General features: G+C 35.4%; 1 protein-coding gene across 1 annotated transcript; it reads left to right on the plus strand.

Annotated features, from left to right (window-relative positions):
• Positions 1 to 20,828: 20,828 nt before the first annotated feature.
• Positions 20,829 to 23,895, plus strand: LOC106142996 (transcription factor glial cells missing 2-like; the record flags this gene model as incomplete). The annotated part of the gene is made up of 4 exons (XM_013344956.1): positions 20,829 to 21,153; positions 21,471 to 21,631; positions 22,105 to 22,273; positions 23,303 to 23,895. Coding segments are annotated over 4 exons (1,248 nt in total), but the record flags the coding sequence as incomplete, so codon positions are not given.
• Between the last annotated feature and the right edge of the window lie 392 nt (positions 23,896 to 24,287).

Here is a 24,287-nt window from a genome sequence, read left to right on the forward strand (position 1 = left end):
TTAACGTATAATATTATTATTATACATGTGTAATTGATTATAATGTTCATTTTATGTATTATTGTAAATTTAAAGTGCAACTTGCTTAAAGCTGTGTTGCTGGGTATCGTTGAAATGATTTATACTCGTAACTTATTGGCGTCATTTGAGGTGGGTTCCTAGTTTATACTACGTAGATTGGTATATTTAAGTGTATAAGTTTATAAAGTGTTACATAAAAGGTGTATATTGTTTTCATGTGGTAATCTACGTTTTGGCCGGAAATGTGTTGTAGTGAGTAGATTAAGTCATATTCTTATTTCTTTTTTTAAGAATGGCTGTTTTTGTTTCTGATAAAAAAAAATTAAAAAAGATTTATCGATGCGTTTTTGTTTTCTGTTGTAATAAATTAAAAATCTACATCTAATATGGCACCAACAATTTAAAAAAATGGATCAACATTTCTGAAGTATACGAAAAATTGGGACCCTCGATATGTCAAAGCTTACCAGGATTTCATACATTTACCGGTTGCGATTTTAACCCGTCCTTTTTAAGAAGAGGAAAAAAAAAGACCTTTTAAACTATTAGAAAAATCTCATCAGTATCAAAAGGCATTTGCAGCATTAGGAAGTGCAGAAATAATAGAGAAGAAAGAAGAGATTTTTTCAATACTAGAGAAACTTGTGTGCCAAATGTACGGTTGAAAATGTCAAAAATTGAATGAGGCACGTTATGAGAAGTTCCTTACCACCGACGACACGAATAACACCAAAATATTTATGAAAAAAATAATAAGTTATGATGCACCAAATCTACCACCGTGTCAACGCGAACTGCAACAACAATTATTAAGGGCTGCATATATTACAAATATCTGGCGAAATAGTCATTTAAAGGAACCAACGTTTCTTACTCCTGAAAATAACGGTTGGAACTTAATCGATGACCTCTACGATTTCAATTGGTTTCAAGGGGATACGGTTCCCTCTTCTATATATGACATATTACTACAAGAACCAACTAATGCTGATACTGCCGAAGCACAGTCAACTGAAACTGAAGAATATATTTCAGATAATATACAGTTATTTGATTCAATATACTATAATTGAACGCGATATTCCATTCCTAATCACATTATTAATTGATTGAAATATATTTTTCTTTTCAGAGGAGGAAGAGTCGGATGAAGATGAAAAAAGTAGTAGTGAGGAAGTGTCGGATGAAGATGCTAATTAATGTGAAAAATAATTTAAATTACATAACAATTAGTAAAAGATATTGCATCTTTTATTTTTTTCTTTCATGTCACTGACTCTACATGCAATTACGTTACGCCTCTTACTAGCACGTTCTGAGCATCTTTCCCCTCGCCTGTCAAGGTCTTATGCTATTCAGAACCGCCTGTCATTGTACACATTTCTTCTAAATGATATACTGAAACATATACTTAAATTTCAACTTTACAGAAGAAAGTTTATTTTTCTTCCTAAAATGTGCAGTTCTCGATGCACCTGGCAGGTACTTGTGCTTACTCTAATCGCCTGGCAATTTTTTTTTTATAATTATCAATAAATAAAATAGATGATATTAAATTTTGAAGCTTACAGCAGGAAGTTTATTTTTCCTATTTTTTTTACATTTTAAGAAATAAAAGTGATGATGACGTGCAGGGCAGATGCCTGCCAGGTCATGATTTTTGGCCTTGGTGTGCTATGAATCATCACTCTACAAATTTCTAGCCTTACAGGAACACCGTTACTCGGAGGGTTCACTAGCTCTCCAGCTAAAATAATAATAACTTAATTGTAAATATCTAAACAGTTGTGTAAAACACAAAAAAAAACTACTTCACTTTAACTTGTCAAATTTACCATTAATAGGTATAGTTACTTTTAATAACACAGGAAATAATATACATATATGTACATTTTCCCCAAAACTACTAACAATAAGAGGATTTTCAATAATTAATCTCAAAATATCATCGATAAATCAATTGAACAACAATAGTATCCAATTGAACTTGAAGAAACCATCGAATTATTAAGACGTGTCCCTTCTAGCCAACTAACCCATTTCTATCCCATAAACTCAATGAACATCATGTTTATTTTTACAATAAATTGAACATTTGCTAATCTAGATTCTGCTTTAAATATATCATTAATAGAAACGAAATTGCTTGGAAAGTTAGAGAAGGCGTGTAAGTGGGCACTAGTTTTATAATCAAAACCGTAGCATGCGCACAATAAGATCTCTTTAACCATATCAAAATGTCTATCACAGCTCCTAGCTATCCAGCGATCCAAAATTAGTCTTATATAATTTGTACCCAAGAGTCATTTTAGATATTTGGCCTCTTTGCATAACAGAGGGGTAGCATGCATTGTGTTAATATCACAATATGGTGCTGTCAGTTAATTGGAATAGATTATGGGAATGAGGGAAGGAGAGTATTTTCCGAGTGCTCCCGAGGGATGCGCGCGGTCGTTTTATAAACTTTTTTATCAAGTCATCGAGTGACAATGAGGATGGCGGATTATCACAATATTTGGCTTGTCGGGCTGCGGTTATAACACAATGGAAATATTAGACGTAAACATGCGTAATCATGCAGTAATGTATGCTAAGTAGGAGATCATAAAGTAACAATATTTATAAATACGTATTTTGTTTAGATAGCTTTATGCTCTCACGCATAAAAAATGTGTTTTTAGAAATACATTTTATACATTATAATTTGGAACGACTTTACAGGATCGTCTCATCATCACTGTCAGTAATAATTAAGAAACATAATAACCTTTTGAGTGTTAAATGTCTTAATTTCTGTCTCTCTGAACTGACTTCGTGTGTAGCTAGCTAGGGAATGAAATAAAAGTTTACCTCGTAAATGATACAAAATGGAGCAGGATAAAGAGAATTGAACACATACAAAAAAAAATAATGCTCTCCCCAAGGCGACTGAGATAATTATCCAGAAAAGAGACATAATCAAATTAAAAGTAGGTATCATCCCGAAACCCAGCTGCCTATTAAATCATTAGCGACCTTTCCCAACCTGCTCTATTAAGAGCAATTCCAGCTTCTGACCTAGTGACTGCCCGCATGTCTGCCTCTCCAGACGGCGCGGCTGGCGTGACTCAGTGTCTCGTCTCGGAACATTATTCATCTTAAGGTTATTGAGATATCCGTATTGATAGAACATCTCAATACAAGCGTGGAAAGTATGCGAAAGAAAAATCTTTAACAATTGCACTGTAAAATATAAAAAGCTAGTTTAGCGCGCTTCTTTTTTAGTTTTTATAAGTATGTGCCATCCCAACACAATAATATGGCTCCCCAAAGGACCTAGGTTTATAAAATTAGAGTCATTATTTTAAATCATACTTGTAATCTTTTAAAGTACGTTTCGGAAGTGGCTGTAGATACGTTGTACGGACGGACCACCCCAAAAAGGAAAAATGCTTTATGTGTAAAAAACATTGATCAAAATGGCACAAAGCGTAATTCGATAGTTATCTCTTTTAAAAGCAAATATTAGATACATTCTTGATGTTTCCGAATTACATGGACTATTCTGAGTCCAAAAAGAACACAATGGCATATTTCATATAGTTTTTTATAAGCTAATAAAGGAATGAGATTAGCCGAATTATACCGTGAAAACATAGATCGTTGCGGGCCGACGTTTTTATCGATAAAAAACAAATAAAAGACGTAACAAAGCTTTGAAGATGCGCAATAAAAATGCAATAATGCGTGGTTGGGTGCGCTGGAGTGGTGTGGTACAATAGCGTGACGGGTGTGACAATGGACTCGTCGACGCGTGCGCCGGTAAACGCACACCTTGAATGCGTGCGCGCGCGTCAATTTACACGGCCGCATGCGTGCGTAACTTGTTTTTAAAACATCGTGTGTTTACTGAAACTTTTCGTTTTACTTGTTTGAATTATATTTCAATTTTTACAAAAACATCTATGGTTGAAAAATTTAAAAAAAATTTAAAAAGAATTGTGAAAAAGTTTTTACCAATCGTAGTAAGTAGTAGTAGTAGCAGTAATCGTAGTTAATTGTCCAATACTTATGCTGTCGCGTCATAATAATCGATGATTAAATCCAAAGAAACCAAAAACATACGGACAAAAGCTAATAATAAAATGGCAACTTCATTATTCAGAACTGAAATACCTATCAAAGCGAGTAAGTAGGTAGAAACATTTTGACCTTAAACTCCGCATATTTGAACGACAATCGCTTATATAACTTTAATAAAAAAATACTCTATTATACAGCTACGTACAAAAAAATGCATAGGGTGCATACAAAAATCCCCATCAACGTATGCCAAAAGATCTTGAATGGGTCTTTGTATTTTTTCTCATATTTGATTTGTTACTACAAATAATGGCCATGAAAAGCGCTTAAGGTACTTAATGTCCGGTAATTGGCGATCAATGAGGATCAGTGGGTACATTGTGTTAAAGCATCGAATGGCGAGGCGGTTTTGTCCGAGGGAAAGAAAAAAATACGAAAAAAGGAATAAAAAAATAATCCGCACCCGTCAAGGGTCAGCTTCGGTTCGACAGTAAGCTGTCGATATGTGACAGATGAATGAGATTAAATGAAACTTGTAACTAGATTCATTTTAACCATTTCAACCAGTTGACCACATGATAATCCGCTAAAAGCTCGCTGTGGCGGACTCTTTATAAAAATATTCGATTATAGTTTTTTTTTTAATAATAACAATAGTAAGTAAAGCATTGCAATAATGCATTTGCAATAGGTAATCAAACAAACTTCATGTAGTTTCGAAATAAATAAAAAAAAAACAAAATATTTTCGGCCTCTTTTCTTTATGTTATTGATAATATTCACCGGAATAGCCTAATAAAGTACCTAGTTAAGATTCAAATTACCTACATATACTAACAATCGAGATCGTATCAGTCCTGAGGGCCGAACTAAACAAGGTGTTTTAAACAAACGGACTTTTCAAACATTTTGAATTCAAAGAGAGTACTCGATGCAATCAACAGTGGTCCCACGCACTCTGAATAAGAAATATGAGCTGAACGGATACTGCTATTATCAAAACATTATTACAACACTCGAGCGTTCGCCCTTCGAATGTAAAAATTAAACAACAATTGCCTTTAATATTCGCTTACTGGTGCGGACCCTCGGGTGGTTTTATAAAAAATCTGTCAATCTGCCGTAGATCAATCATCCTTGGTGAATGGGAGGGGTGATCAGCCTCGGCCACAATCGCTCTGCAGATAATAAAACTGGTGTATATTTACGTAAACGCATCGATTTGATGTCCAATATTGTGCTCGGGCGCATCCGACACTGATTTTGGGTTTGAACCCCACTCGCTCCTTTGTGAGTCGGCAAACTTGAGTGACATTTCGCCAGAAATGTCAAGTAGGCGCTTTGATGTCCGTAGTATTTGTAGTTGATAATAGTCTAATAATATACGTTACTAATACGTTAATAATAATATACGCCTAACTCAAATAAACTTTGCATGGTGCATCTAAAGATTGACTAGCAAAAAGCAGCAGCTATTGTAACTTTGCAGCATTTACTGCAATAATGCACATTGTCTCATTCATTTCTATTTCATAAATAAAGTTGTGGAAAAAGAAAAAGCATTATTAAACACAGTATTAAAATAACTTAACATTGTCAATTCACTTCGTCCCAACTACGTTCCCGAAACTTAACCTTCTAATGACAACAAGCACTTGCGCTCCTCCGAAGTGTAAAACCCAGGTAAAGTAGCTCAGGTGGTCGAAGTCGCAGATGGACGCGCTCACGTGCACCGCACGCTCTGGCGCCTCCACGTGCATCGCACGCGCATCGCGCGCGTCACCCATGTACTACCGGTAATAGCGGCGATAAGGAAAAGGAAATGTTTGGAAGTTGCTCGCGCGTGCCTTGGTGCTTTTAAAGGTGCATGGAAAACTATTTATGTTGACAGTAGTCGTACAAATAGGTAGGTAGGTAAATACATAAGGATGCATGTGTGGCTGATTTGCATAGTTCTTTTGCCCTGTTACCCTGAAAAAAAAAATTCTGACTATTATTTAACTTCTGTTATACCTTGTAGAAATCAGTAATAAATTACTATCAAAGTGTAAAAAAAATTAGTAATGTACCATACAAACATATTTCACGTCTATATCCCTTGCGGGGTTGACAGAGCCAGCAGTTTCGAAAAGACTTGTAGGCCACGTTCAGCTGGTTGGCTTAATGATAGAATTGAGATTCAAAAAGTGACCGGTTGCTAGCCCATCGCCTAAAAGAATCCTAAGTTTATTTTATAAGTCCATACCTTAATCGCCTTTTACGACATACATGGAAAAGATATGGAGTGGTCCTACTCTTATTTTATTGATGCCGGGAACCACACCCGATTATATGTATGTAAGTATGTTACCAACGTTTTAACTGCACAAATGGACTCACTCAATTTGCACAAACTATTTTAACCATCCAGCAACACAAACGTACAAAATAGGTTTTAATGATCCACCAGTACTCGTAACCCTTAATCGCGTTGTCAGGCGTGCATTTTATCACCGCGGCCAATCGGATCCCGGGGTCCTCCCCGACGCATACCCTCACTGTTGGCAGTTATTGATAGCTATTGATTTGTAATGAAAGAAAGTTAAAAATTAATATTAAGTTACGAATAGAACTGGCTACAAGAATATTTATGTTAGTTACGACTTTTCATTGTATTAAAATCTATGTATACTAATATTAATTCGAAAGTGTATTTATCATACTTACACGATAAAACGACTGGTATTGTAGTTTTTACCAGTATTAAAAGAACCGTTCTTCACACTCTTGAATATAGGTAAATTGAAATTTCAGGAAGATTTATTTAGTACCAGTGAAGAGGTAAGAAACAAACAAATAAACTTACTTTCGAATTTTATTATTAGTTGGGATAAATGAGTATTTTGTAATTATTCCCAATAGAGTAATACTTACATATGTAAGGATGGATGAAGGATGTTTGAGAATAAGTATATACTTATTCTCATTACAAATACCTACCAAACATCCTGAGCAAATTTTGTCCATAATAAATAATTTTGGTCCCCTGTCGAGTTCGGTTACCAATCTGATCAAAACCTTATAAATAGATAATTAGTTATGCATTAACAAATAACCAAAATCCATAAATTTCAGCGTAGGCATTCACGTATTCGTTAAAATCACATTAAAAGTTCGTTCGCAGCAAACAATCCATACATTAACACTTACAAAGCGCGCGCGTGGCCATTCGATCCCAACACTATTGAAACGAGAGGATAAACGGATACAATTACAATAGTATTTACGTGTTGTGGTCACGCTGACCGCAGGCATTGATTGATCATTGATCACAAGAATACACGTCTAATTTCCCTGCTGTTATCGGTTATTGACTAGTTCCGGCTAAGCATTTTTTTTATTATACCTACCTAAGATTTAAAATAACATGTTGAAATTTCAAGTTGATGGAACTAAGCGTATGTAATAATGTCTTTTAATTTTTATATAACTACAATACATAAATAATAACAAATCTTTTGTATTTGGTAATATTTGCAAAAGCTTGTGGTCGTTATAAAAAACAATGTAGATAAAGATAACACAATTTTCAAAAAAATATATATTAACCATTAGAATACGAATTACGACATTGACTATCATCTGCCGGTGATAACCATAACCGTACATCTCTGGTGTACAAATATTGTCCCAATAACAATAAACATAAAGCATCCTGAATCTTGGGGCTGTCCGCAACCCTTTCCCACCGCTCTAATTTTACTAATGCATTCGCAGCGCAGGGTTAACATGAGGAGTATTTAAACAAAGGCTTACACTGTTTAATGTTAGATTATACAAATTGAGAAATTGTATCCGTATTGTATTACAAATTAATGAAATGTGTCAACCCAGTACTTGCTTTCGTCGGATTTCGATCGTTTTCAGTCCACCTGGTTTTATTAAAATAATTTGTTACTTTAGACATGTAAGGTACCCTACGTTAAGTATCAGCAAGTAAGCCACATTTTTTTTATTATAAAAATAATTTTCAAATATTTAACAATACCGTAATTTTAATTAATAAAATACATAAAAACTAACTGAGATAATAAACATCAAAATGCCACGCGCCCTTAACAATTCCCAGTTCGACCAAAATCCGTTCACAGGCAGAGACCGCTGTCACAAATAGTCACAATCGTCGCTAATTGCGCATAATGAGAAGAGCAACAAACGCGCAGACGCAATATGTTTTTTGCCATTATTTATGTTCTCTATCCGACCCCCGGCAGTCGCGGGTTGAAATAAAATTTAATGGTCTTATAGTTCCATTGGGCCTGGTTCATAATGCGCCGATGTGAAATATCGAATTTCCGATGGAGATTAGTTTATTAGGTGATCATGTTTCCGATTTGCTGGAGTTGTTTTCTAAACAAACGCGAATTATAAACAAATGGATATTTGCTTTTAATGCATCTGTATGCTGTATTTACTACTTCTACGGCTAATTGCTGGAAGATTCACAGCCTCTACAGGCGATAAGGCCGCTCTTAGTACTGAGTATTTAAATTCAATATTACTTAGTAATTTTGATTGCAAAGTAGAATCATTAATTTATTGGTACCAAAAATGTACTTTAAATTAGTACACGTGATGATAAGAACAACTCAACACCATCCATTACAACATCGTCAAAGTAACTATAAAAAGACATAGATTATAACTAGGACGTGGCCTGTTGTAGACTGTTGGCTTTGTCTACCCTGCAAGGGGCACAGACGTGATTATACTCGTATGAATGTATGCATTACATACTTATTCTATACCAATTATGATCTAAGATCACTTTCCCACGGATCACCGCAAATGAATCATCTATTAACTCCAATTAATTAACCCAGCAATCAAGGTGGGTTCCCACGACCTGATATCTCCAAATCACGCAACATCTTCATTGTAAACCCCACATTCCCCGTGTAATCCGCCATTGTTTTGGGGTGAGTGTGAAATGGGCTGGTCATAATTACTTTTATTATATTGGAACTCGTCAAAAGGGTGATCGTTGAAAAATGATAAAATTTGACCTCACGATTTTTAACTGCCTAGAAATATTTTGTAGCGATTATAAGTAGTTAGTTGATTTAAAAAACAAAGAACTCATGAAAATAACCACCACTCTGGTGACATAGGGATATGTAAAACAATTTAACGATGTATACTCAGGGCAGTCGCTCAGGTTAATTAGTACTCTAAAGTACTTAATACTTACCTATTACTTCGACGACCATTTCGCTTTAAAGAGATAACAGTGCCATAACCGTTTTTTAACTTTTAAAATACGTCACAACATGTAGGTACGATTTGTACAATAAAATAACCAGGAATTGTCGTAGTCATAGATGCCGGGCCCTGGGACGATATTGATGTAGCACATAACTTTTCAAATTCAACCTACCTAAGGTATTCAGTTTTACACTGTCTGCATTGTTGAAGCTTCTGTTTTTCGAGACTAAATTAAGTTCATGAGAATTCAAACTATTTCATGCATTTAACACTACAAAAGCTAAATAGATGCAATGTTTGCATAATTTCACGATATATCACTTCGACTTTAAAAGCCGTGTCATTTTTATGCGGAAATCTTGCGCAGCGCCCATGTTATGCAAAACATCTCCATTTAAAATACAAACGATGACACAAATTACTGGGGTTGAACGTATAACTTTGATTGTTATTTTTGTTAAATTTATTCAAGTGCAGTTTTATGAACGACTCTAATTCGTTATGCGCTTATTTGGCTAGCTTCTGTTTGGGTTCGAAAAATTGATTGAAATGATTTTGCTTGCACACTTTATGATTTTAATAAATGCGAAAGTTTGCTATCTGTCTGTTACGCTTTTACGGTGAAACTCACTAATCTAAAGTCCTATATATCCGCATCATCCTTTTTAGTTTATCAACTTCAGTAAACTCAAAAGACACCTATTATAAACCCTGTTAACTATGCTAGCCGGCTGAAAATTTTCATAAAAATTAATACTATTTTTATTGATCATAATGGGATAATTCCTCTTATTCTCTTTCTCTTACTACATAGCTGAATTTATTTATCTATTTGTTTGTTTGTCGTTTCCAGGGTGGTGGGGAGAATGGAGTGCAAACACCGAATTAGCGATCAGACGACGATCAAAGCGACATGTGGACAAAGATGAAGTTTTTCGCACGACTGTTTGCCCGATGCCGATTCCTCGTTTTGAGCGAGGACTTTTACGGTTTCCAAAACGACACACAAATAAATTCGCTGTAAATTTTGTTTTACACTTTTATTGTACGGAATGGAACATAGTTCACAACTGAGAAATTTCATTTGAAAATGATAGGTAGAACCAAAGTGGAATAAACCGAATAATGGTATCTTCAGTGGGATTGACAGAAATAAAATTATAACAGTCGCACCATGATGAAGAAGATTAATATCTAAGCTGGTTAAATAAGAAAAATTGCTTGGCAAAGAGTTGCAGAATATAAGCAGTAAAGGAGTATTTTAACAATCCTCATAAATTTATACGCTCAAATTATACTTTCAATTATCAGCTAGGAGGCCAAAAAAGGGTTTAATTATACAAAGATTTCATAAACCTGATTAAATTCATTACCCAGCTGGTTACCCTGATAATAACATACCTATAGTGACTCCCCGATTGATCAGATAACGGACCAGCTGACAATGACCAAATCGGACTGAACAATACGCGATCTGTCAGTGACACCGCAGATAACCCTTCACCTACACATCTCCATATCTCGTACCTACAACCCCACGCCCTTCCACACAAACCTCAAACAAAGGAACAAATTAAACAAATCCGCCGACAATCGGGATCAAATACATGTAGTGTTGCTGAACTATCTATAGTTTGACTATCGATATCTGACACCCATTTCAGAATAATAGCTGTACAACATATCGATAGTATCGTTGCTATGCAACTATCGAATGTGCAAAACTATTGATAGTAGTGCATTTCAAATACTTATATTGTATTAAAACATATAGGTATATTACTTTTGATAGTTTTACACTTAGACAACTACTTACCCAATCCAGGATAATTAATGGTCAAAGCGCACCTCTTCTAAGGGTCTAAAGAGGTGAGGTGTAGGTAAACTGGCCTAACGCCGTAAGGAAGAGAAGTCTCTGAGAACACTATTGAAGTAGGATAATATTGACAATAGCGATAACTATTAATATCATTGTTCTACCTCAAACTATCGATAGTCCATCGAGCGGGGCAACACTAAGCACATGAAAGACAGTTAATCAAACAACCGCCCCCGCGACGCGACAATCGCGCAACTGTCGCGGCAACGATTTTCTGATTGACTTCCAATGCGACAATAGACTGGGTATAACTAATGCGATTTTGAAAATGCGCAATATGATCCACAATTGAGTTGCTTTGGAAACAGCTTGGCCGGGTGCGCTGTGATCTACATTAAAAACGTTCAAGTCAAAATCATAACCCTCTATTTTGTTTCGAGTATAAAAGTAGAATAATATGTATTGAATTTGTTAAATCTAATTTGTTTATGTTTATTGTACACAATATTAACAAAAGGTAAAATTTAATGCTAATACATTGTCACCAGTTTACCATTGCGATAATGCGAGAATGTAATCGAAAACTGTCTATGAAACTCTGTATTACTGAGTAAGTATAGGTAATTAGTATGGTAGTGATATGTACAGGTAAGTATTCCTCAGTTTACTGGAAAATCTTCTCTTATTGTAATACCTTTAAGAAGTTAGTATTGTATGTAATAAGAGAAGATTTCCTGAAATTCGTAGGAAACGAGAAAAAGGGACGTTTAGTTTAAAGCGGGCGCTGGAGCAGCGGACAAAAGCTTGTGTTATAACAACCACTTGACTTAACATTGCAAAACTAATATTTGGTATCATCATGACTAGCTGCCGTTAGGTTAGGTTAGTCTCGTCTTAGTCAAATCGGTTCAACTGAGAACATGCAAAGAGAGATTATGTACATAACTAAGTAAGTTTCATTATATGTACGTAAGTTACTTACCTTAATGCAGGCCTAAATATTTTCTAAATGCAACAAAGTTATTTTTCATGTGTAAGAATATCCTCCTTAGGTAAAAATGGTGCCAAATTATTTATTGTATGTTTTCCAAAGATATCTCTTTGGATTCGTTGTATTATCATACGACTAATAATACCGTATACAATGACGTTTTATTGTCACTGATATGCAAAATACCTTAGTGGAAAATATGAATCAGGGCCACACATAGATATGGAAATACCACAAATTCTCATTATTATTCCTAGGTCAAAAACAATCCAATGGAAACCAAACTATACATAGGTTTTTACGCATAGCTAGGTAATATAGATATGTTTTAGGTACTTGTTCTTTAATCAGCTATCTTTTCAGATATCTAAATAAACTTACATTTTAAATTTCATGTTACATTTTATTCGTCAGAATTCGCACAAGCTACGAGTATATGGGTAAATACTACGAACTACTTATTTCAACGATACGATTTCGTGAAACAAGAGTTCTTTCCAATATTTCCAATTTCTTAAAAACATTTTTTTGAATAAATTGAGTAACACGTTCTTGCCAAAAATAAGTAAGTAAAACACTATATTGCAAAAAGAAAAACAAAATAATATTTATAATCAGTAAAAAACACGATAGAGAATGCTTTAAACATTGAGTTCACCTATTATACATAGCTTAATCAATAAAACAGTATAGTATAAGTTATCAAGCAAACGACAGCTTAAACACGTTTTCCTGAAAAATGATAGGAAACGCGACAAGGTGAAAATCGCAATAGTTTTGTTGTGAAAGGCGGTACATACATACATGTAATTTATCAACGCCCGTTATCTTGCATGCGGGCGCAGCCATGGAGACCACATTTAACATGCGACACGCGGCGAGGTTTTTAACTTTGATACTAAAAAATACAATTTTCATAATAAAACATATACGGTTGACAGCTGGATAGACGGCGATATAAAAACAGAATAAGAGTTTAAACAAAAATGCAGCTAGCTATAAGTAGTTACTTAACCTACATCGCACTACATGCGGCGAGGTTTTAACTTTTGAGTAGGTATATTAAAAAATTTAATTTTAATGATAAATAACTACAGTTGACAGTTAGACTGGCGATATAACAATAGACTTGGAAAACATTTCGTTTGGGAATTTAAAATCTTTACCAAGGTATTACGACTACAGTTCTGCACTTGTTACAGCACATTTTCGATTTCTATAGCCGTTGGCTTTGAGCTTACATTGAGGCTGACGAAACTGCTCTTATTCTCAATGTTGTCCTATTCTCAACACTTAAGAATAGGACCACCTTTCATCTACTAAGCATTTTCATGAAAATCTGTTTCTTTATTCTGTTTCATTAAAAATACCTTTTTTATTTATGTTTATTTTATTCTGTTATATATTAAAAAATACCTTAAATTCTGAATAAATACTTATACGAACAAATAATTATATTAAAAAATATCTTAAGTTCACGTACAAATGATAATCTGTTACCTTAATTCGTGTCGTGACTTGTAAGGCAAGTTAGCAAAGATAAGCATCCTGTGAAGACAAGGCAGAAGTCCGGTGCAAAACAACTACGTAACTACTAAGCATAACTTAGTTCCACCTCCACCGCAAGTCAATTTACTCTAGGTATACTTATTGTATAGTGGATGGGTATTGGTAGATATACCTATGCTTTTATATCTTACATAGGTATGTTACTCTACAAATTTTTTTAAGTTTTTTCTTATAAAATAACAGCACTGTATGTAATTGATATCTCCTGCGGGAAACGGGCACTGACAATAAATATAAAGTGGTAAAAGTAATTAAAAAAGAGCCAAGTGTGAATTAAATAATATTTCATGCATTGCCTGGACATTTTAAGCATGTCGCTTCGTGTAAAAGCCTCACCCACTCCAGGATCCAGGGTCAAAGGAATGCCCCGGACTCATCTCCAAAGAGGTGAGGATACAACCGGGACGAAAGCCAGGAGGAAGGAAGGCCGAGATATACAGATTGTTGTTGACATACTTATACAATTAAGTTCCTTATAAAATAAATGTATAGGTACATTTAATACTTAAATTGTACCTAACGATCAAAATGTACGACATCGCTACAACATTTATTACTTAGATGTGTAGAAGGCAGTTATGAGTGGGCGTAGTCGCACGCTCGCTAATGTAAGAGTGGGCGGTTACTCATTCCACTTGATAACTGTATGTTTTCAGCGAAATTCTATGCAAATTGATGAAATCCATTGTGCTACAGGGCTTGAAACAAACAGTAAGTAGATAATATTATCTAAATACTTTAAGCAAGGATCAATTTGCCTAAAAGTAGGTTGCAAAAATACTTTGTTTTCTGGGTCGTGTGGTTCCCGGTATTAAACTTTAGAATATTACCACTGCGTCTATTTCCTTCACGCTTTTTTTCCAGAGGGGTAGGCAGAGACTACATCTTTCCACTTGCAACGATCTCTGCATAAGTTTCATAGTCATTATTTCTCTTTCTCATGGATGTCGGAAGAGGCGGAGGGATTAGGCACGTTCATCTACACCGTATTACAGGTCCTATTCTTTTTTCTATTGGTGCCGGGAACTACACGGCACTTAGGTTTTATCGACGTCTAAAATTAATGGTTACATCGTATTGTCTCTCCCGTGTTGCGGGGGAAGGGCTATTATTTCGCAATTGGCAACTTCCGCGGCCGCCGGGAACGCAAATTGCTATCACACGACCTCTGGGCGTCAATTGGCAAGAGAGCCTCTGCCAATCAAACATTACTCATTGGTATAAAGTAAATATATGCACCAACTTTCGTTTATATTCCTAACTGGCTTTTAATCATATCATCAAATCATATCACTTGATAATTGCCATATTGGTTTCGCAACATTGGTTAACGTCAAATAAATTAGTTAAAACTTAGTTTACTGCCGCTTCCAAAGAGTCAGTGCAGAAGAAGCGGTAACAAATTGCACTGTCGCATTATCTTCAACAATGTTATCTCCACAACTATCTAAACTAAGAATAGAAATGTGGACAAGAGAATACATTGTTCAGATTAATTGACTTAAGTATATGAAATTATTGAAGCGGCACCTACAAAAGTTTACAGATTTTTTGCAAATCCTGTGGGAACTATTATTTTTACCAAGAAGAAAGTTACACTATGCCCTTCTAAAGATTCTTTATTATCTTACGTGATATTTTATAAAGATTAATTCAGTAGATAACTCGTGAAGAGGTTACAAACAAATAAATAAACTGCGTAAAGTGAAAAATCCAATTATTAATTTTTCTTCCCGCGTTAATCCTCTCTTGGTGCATCCCTAGACCTTGTAAGTATTCCTAGACACATTTCCAAGTTTAAAATCTCTAGACCTATCGGTTCGGGCTGTGCGTTTATATGTTAGTCAATCAGTCAGTCAGAAATAAATTAATTTTAAGTAAATACTTACTTATATCATCATTTTCACAGCGTTCTTGCGATTAATCCTTGATAACTTTTCCTTGCCTCATCTCGAGACCAGTTGGAGCAATAAAACAATTTTTATAATATTATAGATGGGAGACTTTGTAAGGATGAGTGGATGTGTGTTCATTAGGTACTCTTTCACGCAAAAACCTTAACTGATTTTCATTAAACTTAGACATTTGAATACCATAATAAATCAAATGCGGACGAAGTCGTGGGCAACGGCTAGTAATAACATAAAAGGTCTGCCCGACCTAATAAGGGACTCAAACCAATTGAGTTTCCCTTGTGAGTGAGAGCGTCCCACGAAGAGCAACCCGCATGGCGCGCCCTCAAATCGCACTACTTACCTACTTATTGTCCCAATTTTTACATAATATATTTAGTTAGCTGTAAAAATATTCTCTTTCGAGTTTAGCATATTCCTGCATAAGTATTATAAATATTTATTTATGTAATAAACAGTGACTATAGTGCGGTACCTACCTAACGCACATGTATTCAGATAATTAAAAAAAATTACAAACGTTGTGAAATGTTATCTTTCCTTCTAGGTATTAGTAGAATACTTGCACCGTTCTCTTGCGTGTATTAAGCCTATAAGGTTCACACTAAGTCTGCTAAAAACACGTTGCTAAGTGAATGTCAATTTAATAGGTGCTGTGTACCTAATTGTTTAGAAATTATTGAAATGAGTGAAATTGTTCTCTTTCTCCCTCTCTCTTTGCACAGCATAGGTACTCCTGCTTCTATTCTCATCATCTTAAACGTGGTTTTCTAAAGAAAGCACTTGCCTAAGAACGATAAAAATTGTAAGAAAGACAATTAAGCAAAGATTATGAATCGTTTTATTTCTCTCTCAATGATACCGACCTGCACTACTTAGATAGTAGTCAGTGTTCTAGCCTTTTATTGCCTTCTCCGACATTCATAGAAAAAAAGGTGAAAAGTATTCTTTAATTAGGGTTTACCCTTAAACACACGGGTTTAGTGATATATCTAAAATTTTTAAGATTAATAGGGTAAGAATACTTAAGAAGAAGTATTACCTATAAGAGATCCTCCGTGCATGAAACATGTCTTCCAAATATAGAACTTTTTTAATTACAATCTCAATTAATGTGTTCTTTTATTGGTTAGTTAATTGCTGACCAATCTTACTATTCTCAAACAAAAAATAAATGTGTAATTACATTTAATGAAACAGCGCATCGTTATGTTTCAAACGTAAATAGGTAAGTACCGTACTTACTATACAGAAATCGATTTTCCACATAGGAATATAAATTACACGCTTCAACATTACACGACGATATACAAATTTCCCAAAAGCGATTTTTCTGGAAAACAAAAAGTTGTAGTGTGGAAATCTCCCATTGGTAGTTGCTCCGGGCGTTTTGATTGGTTAGTGGGCGTCGTCTCGCAAATGCAGCGCCGCTATTGGTTTATCTGCATTCCCCATGAGTCAACAAGGTGGGGGAAAACATCCCCATGTTTATTTGCATTATTCAAGTTAGTAAGTTCTGAGGTTCCGTTTGGAGCGCACACGCATCGTCTGAATCCTATAGTGAACATTTTATTTCATATAATATAAGAAAATTGGTTGTTTAAAGTCGTGAACTCGTTTTAGTGTTAGTGTGACAGTGGAAGGCGTGTGTGAAGGATTATAAGGACGATAATCCAGCGCATAGTTTTAGAGATGGTGATCCTGTAAGTATTAAACATAAACTTACTTACCAATTAATTTTAACCATACTTTTTATTTACCTAAAGATGAAGTCTCTGCCTAGATGATCAGAGTAGAGACAAAAATTCTTATGTTTTCACTAACCAAATACTTAGGTACCTAATCAAACCTAAAAATTGACGAAGCTTTTTTAAGAATTATCGAAGCTTTTTTTGGAAATCCTCACATGAGGAAAGCCTAGAAAATATAATTAGATACTTACTTACTTTCTTATAAGAAATCCAATTAAGTACCTACTCTACCTAATTAGGTACCTATACGTCCAGCTTTACAAAGTTAAAAGTATTTTATAACTTAAAGTGCTAAGTTATAATATACTCATAACATTACCTTTTTACTCGCTTAAGAAACTTAACCTTGTGCTTAAACAAAAAGGAAATTTCAACTCACAAAGTTATAAGTCAATCGGATCTAGATATGATGCCACTGAGTAACGTAGACCTGCAATTTCCAGTTGGATACAAACTTATTGGATTATAGAAGATACTTATTAGATAGTTAAGTTTCTGAAATATATATAAGTCTACTTACCTACATATATATCCGCGGCTGGAACCCGTATTCATTGGCGAGCAAATAATACGGAAGCCTAAACGTTTTTCTAATCTGTGATAAGTAAAAAAATTGGTTTACGCGGCTAAAAATATTTAAAAGGGACCATTAATTTATTTTTTTTGGAAAAAAGCTGACTTTTACCTAATGTTATAGATTTCCTACGTTTAAGAAAGTTTTTTAAAACCAACTCGATCCTCAAAGATTCTTTTGATACATATACATATTATCACACCTATATCCCTTGCGGGGTAGACAGAGCCAACAGACTTGAAAAGAATAGAGGGCCTCATTAAGCTTAAACAGCTTATTTTATTTTGATCATACACTAAAATGAAGTAGGAGTACATAAAATGCTTACATTATTAGTCCTCTATCTCGAACCGGTAGGCAGAGACTAATCGCTGCACTACCGTACTCGTTCCTTGCGACTTCTTTTGCATTATTCACATTCCAATTCCATCTTTTTATAAAAGCTTGTTGATCTAGGATACTCTTGACCTGACCTTTACCGCCAGCCACCCACCTACTATTTCTTGCATGTATCAGATGTCAAAAGGAATGTCACCATGTTGAACCCCTCCTAGAGAGATGTGTGATATGTATGTATGATAAATAGATAAGTAATCTACATCGATTTACTATAAAAAAATATCGTAGACGTGCTACGTCGTAGATGTTTGTAGCACTCGTAGCACTTAGTCGTAGATCATAGTAGTAGCATGTAGATCATTTGTTGCTCGCATTTATTATAAACAATATGATGGAGACAGGTATTTACACCATTTTATAACATGCTAGTTTATGACCAAAACTTCACCCGCGTCATGCTTTTGTATTAGTAATCGTTCCAAAAAGTACCTACCCACGTCCTATTCTAATAAGATTTCCTGCGTATCATTCCAATATGTACACTGAATAAAAAATATGGCATGCTAAAAGAAATCTTAATAATTAGTAAACAAGTTATTGTTCGCATAAAGCCGTACATGTTAGCTAGGGATTTTAATTTCACGTTGAGCCAAAATCCGCTTTTGTTTGTTTGTTGGTAATATCTTTATTGCATAGAAATTTACACAGTAACAAGAAAATAGTAGATACATAGTTATAAAAGAAACAAATCACTAGCAATGGCGGACTTTTCCCATGAAGGGATTTCTTCTTCGCTTTTGGTACAGTATTAACTTTTTTATGCATTTCGTAAATAGTTCGGTATCTTAGTCAGATCTAAAATGCGTGTCGTATCATCCTGTTTATAAAACTATAGGTAGTAGGTATCCAAAGCAGGGTGGATTGGGGAAGGCTGGTAATTGGAGCCAATTGAGCTTGTTGAGACGGCATGACGTCACGCTATCCTCGCTCTATTGGTACAACTTGGATGCGAGCTTTCACGAACTTTAGAGAGCAGAATAATAATCTATTTACTATCTGTTTAATGTAATAGTAAAATCTGTTTTGGGTTAAATCTCTCGATAATAGAAATTGATGTCCGATGTTTAATCTGTCTAATACCGAGTCGTTGCCACTGCATAAAGTTCGATTTAAAATTAAGATGGTTCTTTTTCCCATTCTACCGTCATATTTTTGAACCTCAGGAGGAGACTAAAAGGCCACCTTTGGTTGATTAAGTGATGAAATTGAGATTTAAATGTATCGGTCAAATTGCTATCTATAAGAATAATGACATGATTCCTACATATTGAAACAGTGTTGTACTTACTTTGGTACGGTTTGGTGGTTTGGTTGTATTCTAACTGCCAAACTAACTACTTTGAAGATTTTAAGTATTACATATTTCAACGACAAGTGACAGTGTCTTGTTTTAGAAAGAAAATTACTTAAAATAACATAATTAATTGCTACTACTTCTCAATTTTAAATTAATAAAAGAATACTGAAAGAAAAATCCCAAATTTATTAGCCACACATAATAGATATACCTATAATCCCAAAAACATAATCATTTTAAACACTGCATAAAAACGATGTTAAAGCCGTTTTCTATTTACTTATATTTCCTCTCTTTACACAAAGTTATTTATCCAATTAAGGCAGCCCCTTCAGACGGCAATTCCGAGGCAATTGGCTGGCTGAGGGGAGCTTACTCTGCGATTTGTTCCTCGAGACTCCTCCATGTTTACACAGCCAAATTGATGCTTTGTTCAACTTGATTCTAAAGGGTAATCCAAAAATGTCAGGAAGAATTTAATTATTGTGAGTTCAGTAGTTGGAAAGTGTAATAAATATAATAATGTAATAAAAATAAATAAATAAATAAACATTCTGTTCAGCAAAAACGTAGTTACTATAAGTACTAATTGTCCATTTTTACTTCGTAATTACTATGTGATATTTTCGTATAAATATTTTTTTAGAATCTCTAGCATGTTACTTTTCTTACCTAACTTAGAAAACTCATCCTATTCGTTTCGTATAATTTGTAAGATAGCCATCCCTTTTAGAAAACATTTTAAAATCTTATCTGTCACATATTGTTCCAAGTATTTATAGAACCTAGTTATTCTAGCTTAGAAAACTAGCCCTTTTTATAATGTTCGGAAATATCTAATTGTGATATATAATATCCATCAAAGAGCAAGCCCATAAACTTTCTTTTCGAAAATAACTTTTTCGTAAAATTAATATAATTCATCCAACTAAAGTATGTAAACTACTTTATATAAGTGTATTAACCTATTATGTATATATGTATTACCGCCCCACCCGATACTATCTCAGTTTGTTCCGAAAGTCCGACTGGTAGACAATGCCTTAAAAGAATTAACTCCACCTGTTGCACATTTTACGTGCATTAAGTAAAAAATAAATGAAAAATGTAACATTGCAACCGTTTTTTTTATTTATTAATGAAATATAAAAACATTATAAACTCTTCTCAACATTTATTCATTTTACCATTCTCCCCAGCAGCCACGGTGACATGACAGAAGGCACACCAGAATGGGACATCAACGACGCCATCGTACCCGTGGTGGTGAACTTCGACCAGTTCAGCGAGTGGTGTAACGGCCACGTCCGGAAGGTCTACCCAAAGAGCTGCGAGGAAGCCCGTCGACACTCCTCAGGGTGGGCCATGAGGAACACCAATAACCATAACGTGCATATTCTGAAGAAGAGCTGCCTCGGAGTAGTGGTGTGCTCGGCGAGGTGCAGACTGCGTGATGGGTCGAAGGTGCATCTCCGGCCGGCCATATGTGATAAGGCTAGGAAAAAACAACAAGGTTAATATTTTATACTTACCTACAAATCGTCAGGATATATTTGAAAATTCCGATGTCAAAACCGTTGCATATAAAAATTGCTTCAATTATTAACACAATAGTGGCGACTAAAGAAGAAAATCATGCACGTCTGATCATAATAAATGACAATTATTTTATTTTTGAGCTTTGAAAAGGCGACTAAATACTGATAATACAATTGGCATTTGCTTCAATAAAAAAGAGTGTCATTTACTATCAAACATTTAAATTCTACATTCATAATTTGAATATTGCTTTTTTTATTTCATGAATCTAATGTATTTTTGTATCACCAGGCAAGCTCTGTCCCAACCGGCTGTGCAACGGAGGTCGCCTTGAAGTCCAGCCTTGCCGTGGCCACTGCGGGTACCCAGTCACCCACTTCTGGCGACACACAGAAGACGCCATCTTCTTCCAAGCTAAAGGTGTCCATGACCATCCGAGACCCGAGGCTAAGGTAAGACTATTGTTTTGATAATCAAAGATTTAATTAAATGATCCTCACTTAAATAATAAAGTACATACGTACATAATCACGTTTTTATCTCTTACGGCGTAGACGGAGCCAACAGCCTAGAAAAGGCTGAAAAGCCACGTTCACCTGTATGGAATTGAGATTCAAATTGCCACTATTTCTCATAAATGTTGCTAGCTCATCGCCTTAAAGATTCCCAAGATGATTGGTTAAATTCCTTAACGATAATCAAATTTAAATCTAATTGTATACAGTAAAGCGGACAAATCTGACTTACTATCTTTATAAGAAGCCCTTCTGACTCGTGACTTGAATTTTCTACTTATTATAATTTTTTACTATTTCACCCGAAAACGTTTTAATTCCAAATCATTATCTGAACAATAATCAAGTATCTACTAAGTTAGATTCAACACGTACTTGTTCTAAAACAAAAACCTTTAATTACTTTACAGGGTGCCAGCGAAGTCCGACGCTCACTGGGGGCAGGTAGAAGAGTCAGAGGTCTAGCTCTGATGTTAGCTAGAGAAGCCGCCATTGCAGAGTCTGAGAAACCTGTCAAAGAGCAGAAGATTAATCCTCATCCACAACCACCTCCGCCGCTCATCCCTGACAGCCAACGAAGTAAGTACATGCATACATACCTATAGCCACGTCTGTATCCCATGCGGGGTAGACAGAGCCAACAGTCTTGGAAAGACTGAAAGTCCAAGTCCTGAGATTCAAATAGTGACAGGTCGCTAACCCATCGTCCTCACAATTTCATTAGAATTTCTTTTAGTCTCCTTTTACGACATCTATACGGTACCTATCGAAATTATAGAAATCAGAATAATATATAACTATGGTGTATAGTGTGTAATTGTATCGCTAAATTCAGATCTGAGATTGAGCTGTTTTGAGTAGAATATCCACCAAACATCAGTCGATATGACCCTGTTACCCGGTACTTAAACAGAATTAATACTTAGTTTTCGTACATTAACTTGCCTTATCTAATTAGGCTTACGTCTATGGTTCGAAGTATATAATTTTCGCGTTTTGGCTACGTCGTAGGTAGCGCATCTGTTTCGTAATGGATCTAACCTTATCTAATCTGTGACCGTAATGTGGGTAGTTTTAAGACGCAATTTTGATGAACCCCTACATTCATTTTCCTATTCTTTTTGTAATTGTTCTATTTAGCCCAGAAAATCTGTAATTATATTTGTCTTATTGTGGTATTTTGTTCTATTCCGAGTGCTTTGCTTTTTAAATAAGGTGTACCTAAGTTCGAAGGTAAGATTGAGATTAATGCTGTAATCTAATCTCGTCAAAATCGTCCTTTTGGCGTTGCGTCCTCTCCCAAAGGGTTCAGGTTAGCCTGACCACGATCCTGAAGTAATAAAATGTTTATTACGAATATTACATACAGCGGATATGTACGCTTACATATACCTAAAGTTCATAATTGAGTTGCTGGAGTTGGAAGATTTCCTTACGATGATTTCCCTCACCGTTACAGCATAGGCTAAGGCATTCGAAGTGATAGGAATTACGGTAACACAGAAAACATTGATAATGAAGGCAAAGGCAATAGGACGGAAATCTTTGAACTATTTTAAGCTATACCTTCCAACGAAAACGAAATATATAATCTTTATTTTTTTACAGGTCTCACGTGCACATGCGCTCCATTCGAATGTTCGTGTCGGTGGCGCGCCGAGCAGCCAGCAGAGGCGTACGCGCCGCAGCCCTGGTCCGCCATGTCCGTAGAACCTCAACAATACGCCGCCTACGCCGCCGCCGTTCCCCCCGCGCCGTCACAGTGCCCGCAGTACGACCCTGCGGCACTACCTACCGAAGAAATATTTCATCCAGAAGAAATATTCCAGCTGGATCAGCCCATACGCCTAGACTTCCCAGCCGAAGACAACACGTTAGAGTCGCCACCCACCTTTGCCAATCTTAACACTAGGCAAGACGAGATCTGGTGGGAATGGCAGCGTACGGGTTGTTCAGAGTCAAGCGAAACTCCTTCGCCGGAAGCCTTCGGCAGTTTCTACCAGCAAGCGGAGGGGTACTGTGAGCAGACCTACAACCAGTACGATCCTGAGGGCGCTCAAAGCATGTCACCCGTCATGTACAGCCAGGATTGCAGATACCCGCAGGATTGTTCCCACGTCGACTACGTGTGGAACTACGAGGGTGGGTACTGCAATGAGTACCAGGAGCCGGCTATAAACGCTTTTGGTAGTCTTTTATAATATTAATAAACTTAATTAGTATTTTGTAAATTATTTTAACATAAGTAATCACAATGTAAATAAAGTTTATTAAGCTTATATATATATTGTAATATGACTGTTTTAAAACTCGCCAAAATTTATAAAATAAGCTTATTAAAAATAATTGTTCCTATTCAAATATTATTGTAAAAATTATTAAAATCTGTGTTCTTAGGAATAAATTATCTCTCTGAAGAGGAGGTCGCGATACGCTTGTGTCAGGTTTATACATGACTTCCCCGCCTGACCTCTGCAGCCTATGCAGGGGAACCCATATTGGATCATGGTTACACATCCTTGGAGGCAGGTTACTTCCAAAAAACGAGGAGAGGTGAAGGGCTTGTTCATCTATTGTATTTATTATTATTGTT

The sequence above is a fragment of the Amyelois transitella genome, chromosome 2 (genome assembly GCF_032362555.1).
Source record: "Amyelois transitella isolate CPQ chromosome 2, ilAmyTran1.1, whole genome shotgun sequence".
In the NCBI taxonomy this organism is placed as follows: domain Eukaryota; kingdom Metazoa; phylum Arthropoda; class Insecta; order Lepidoptera; family Pyralidae; genus Amyelois; species Amyelois transitella.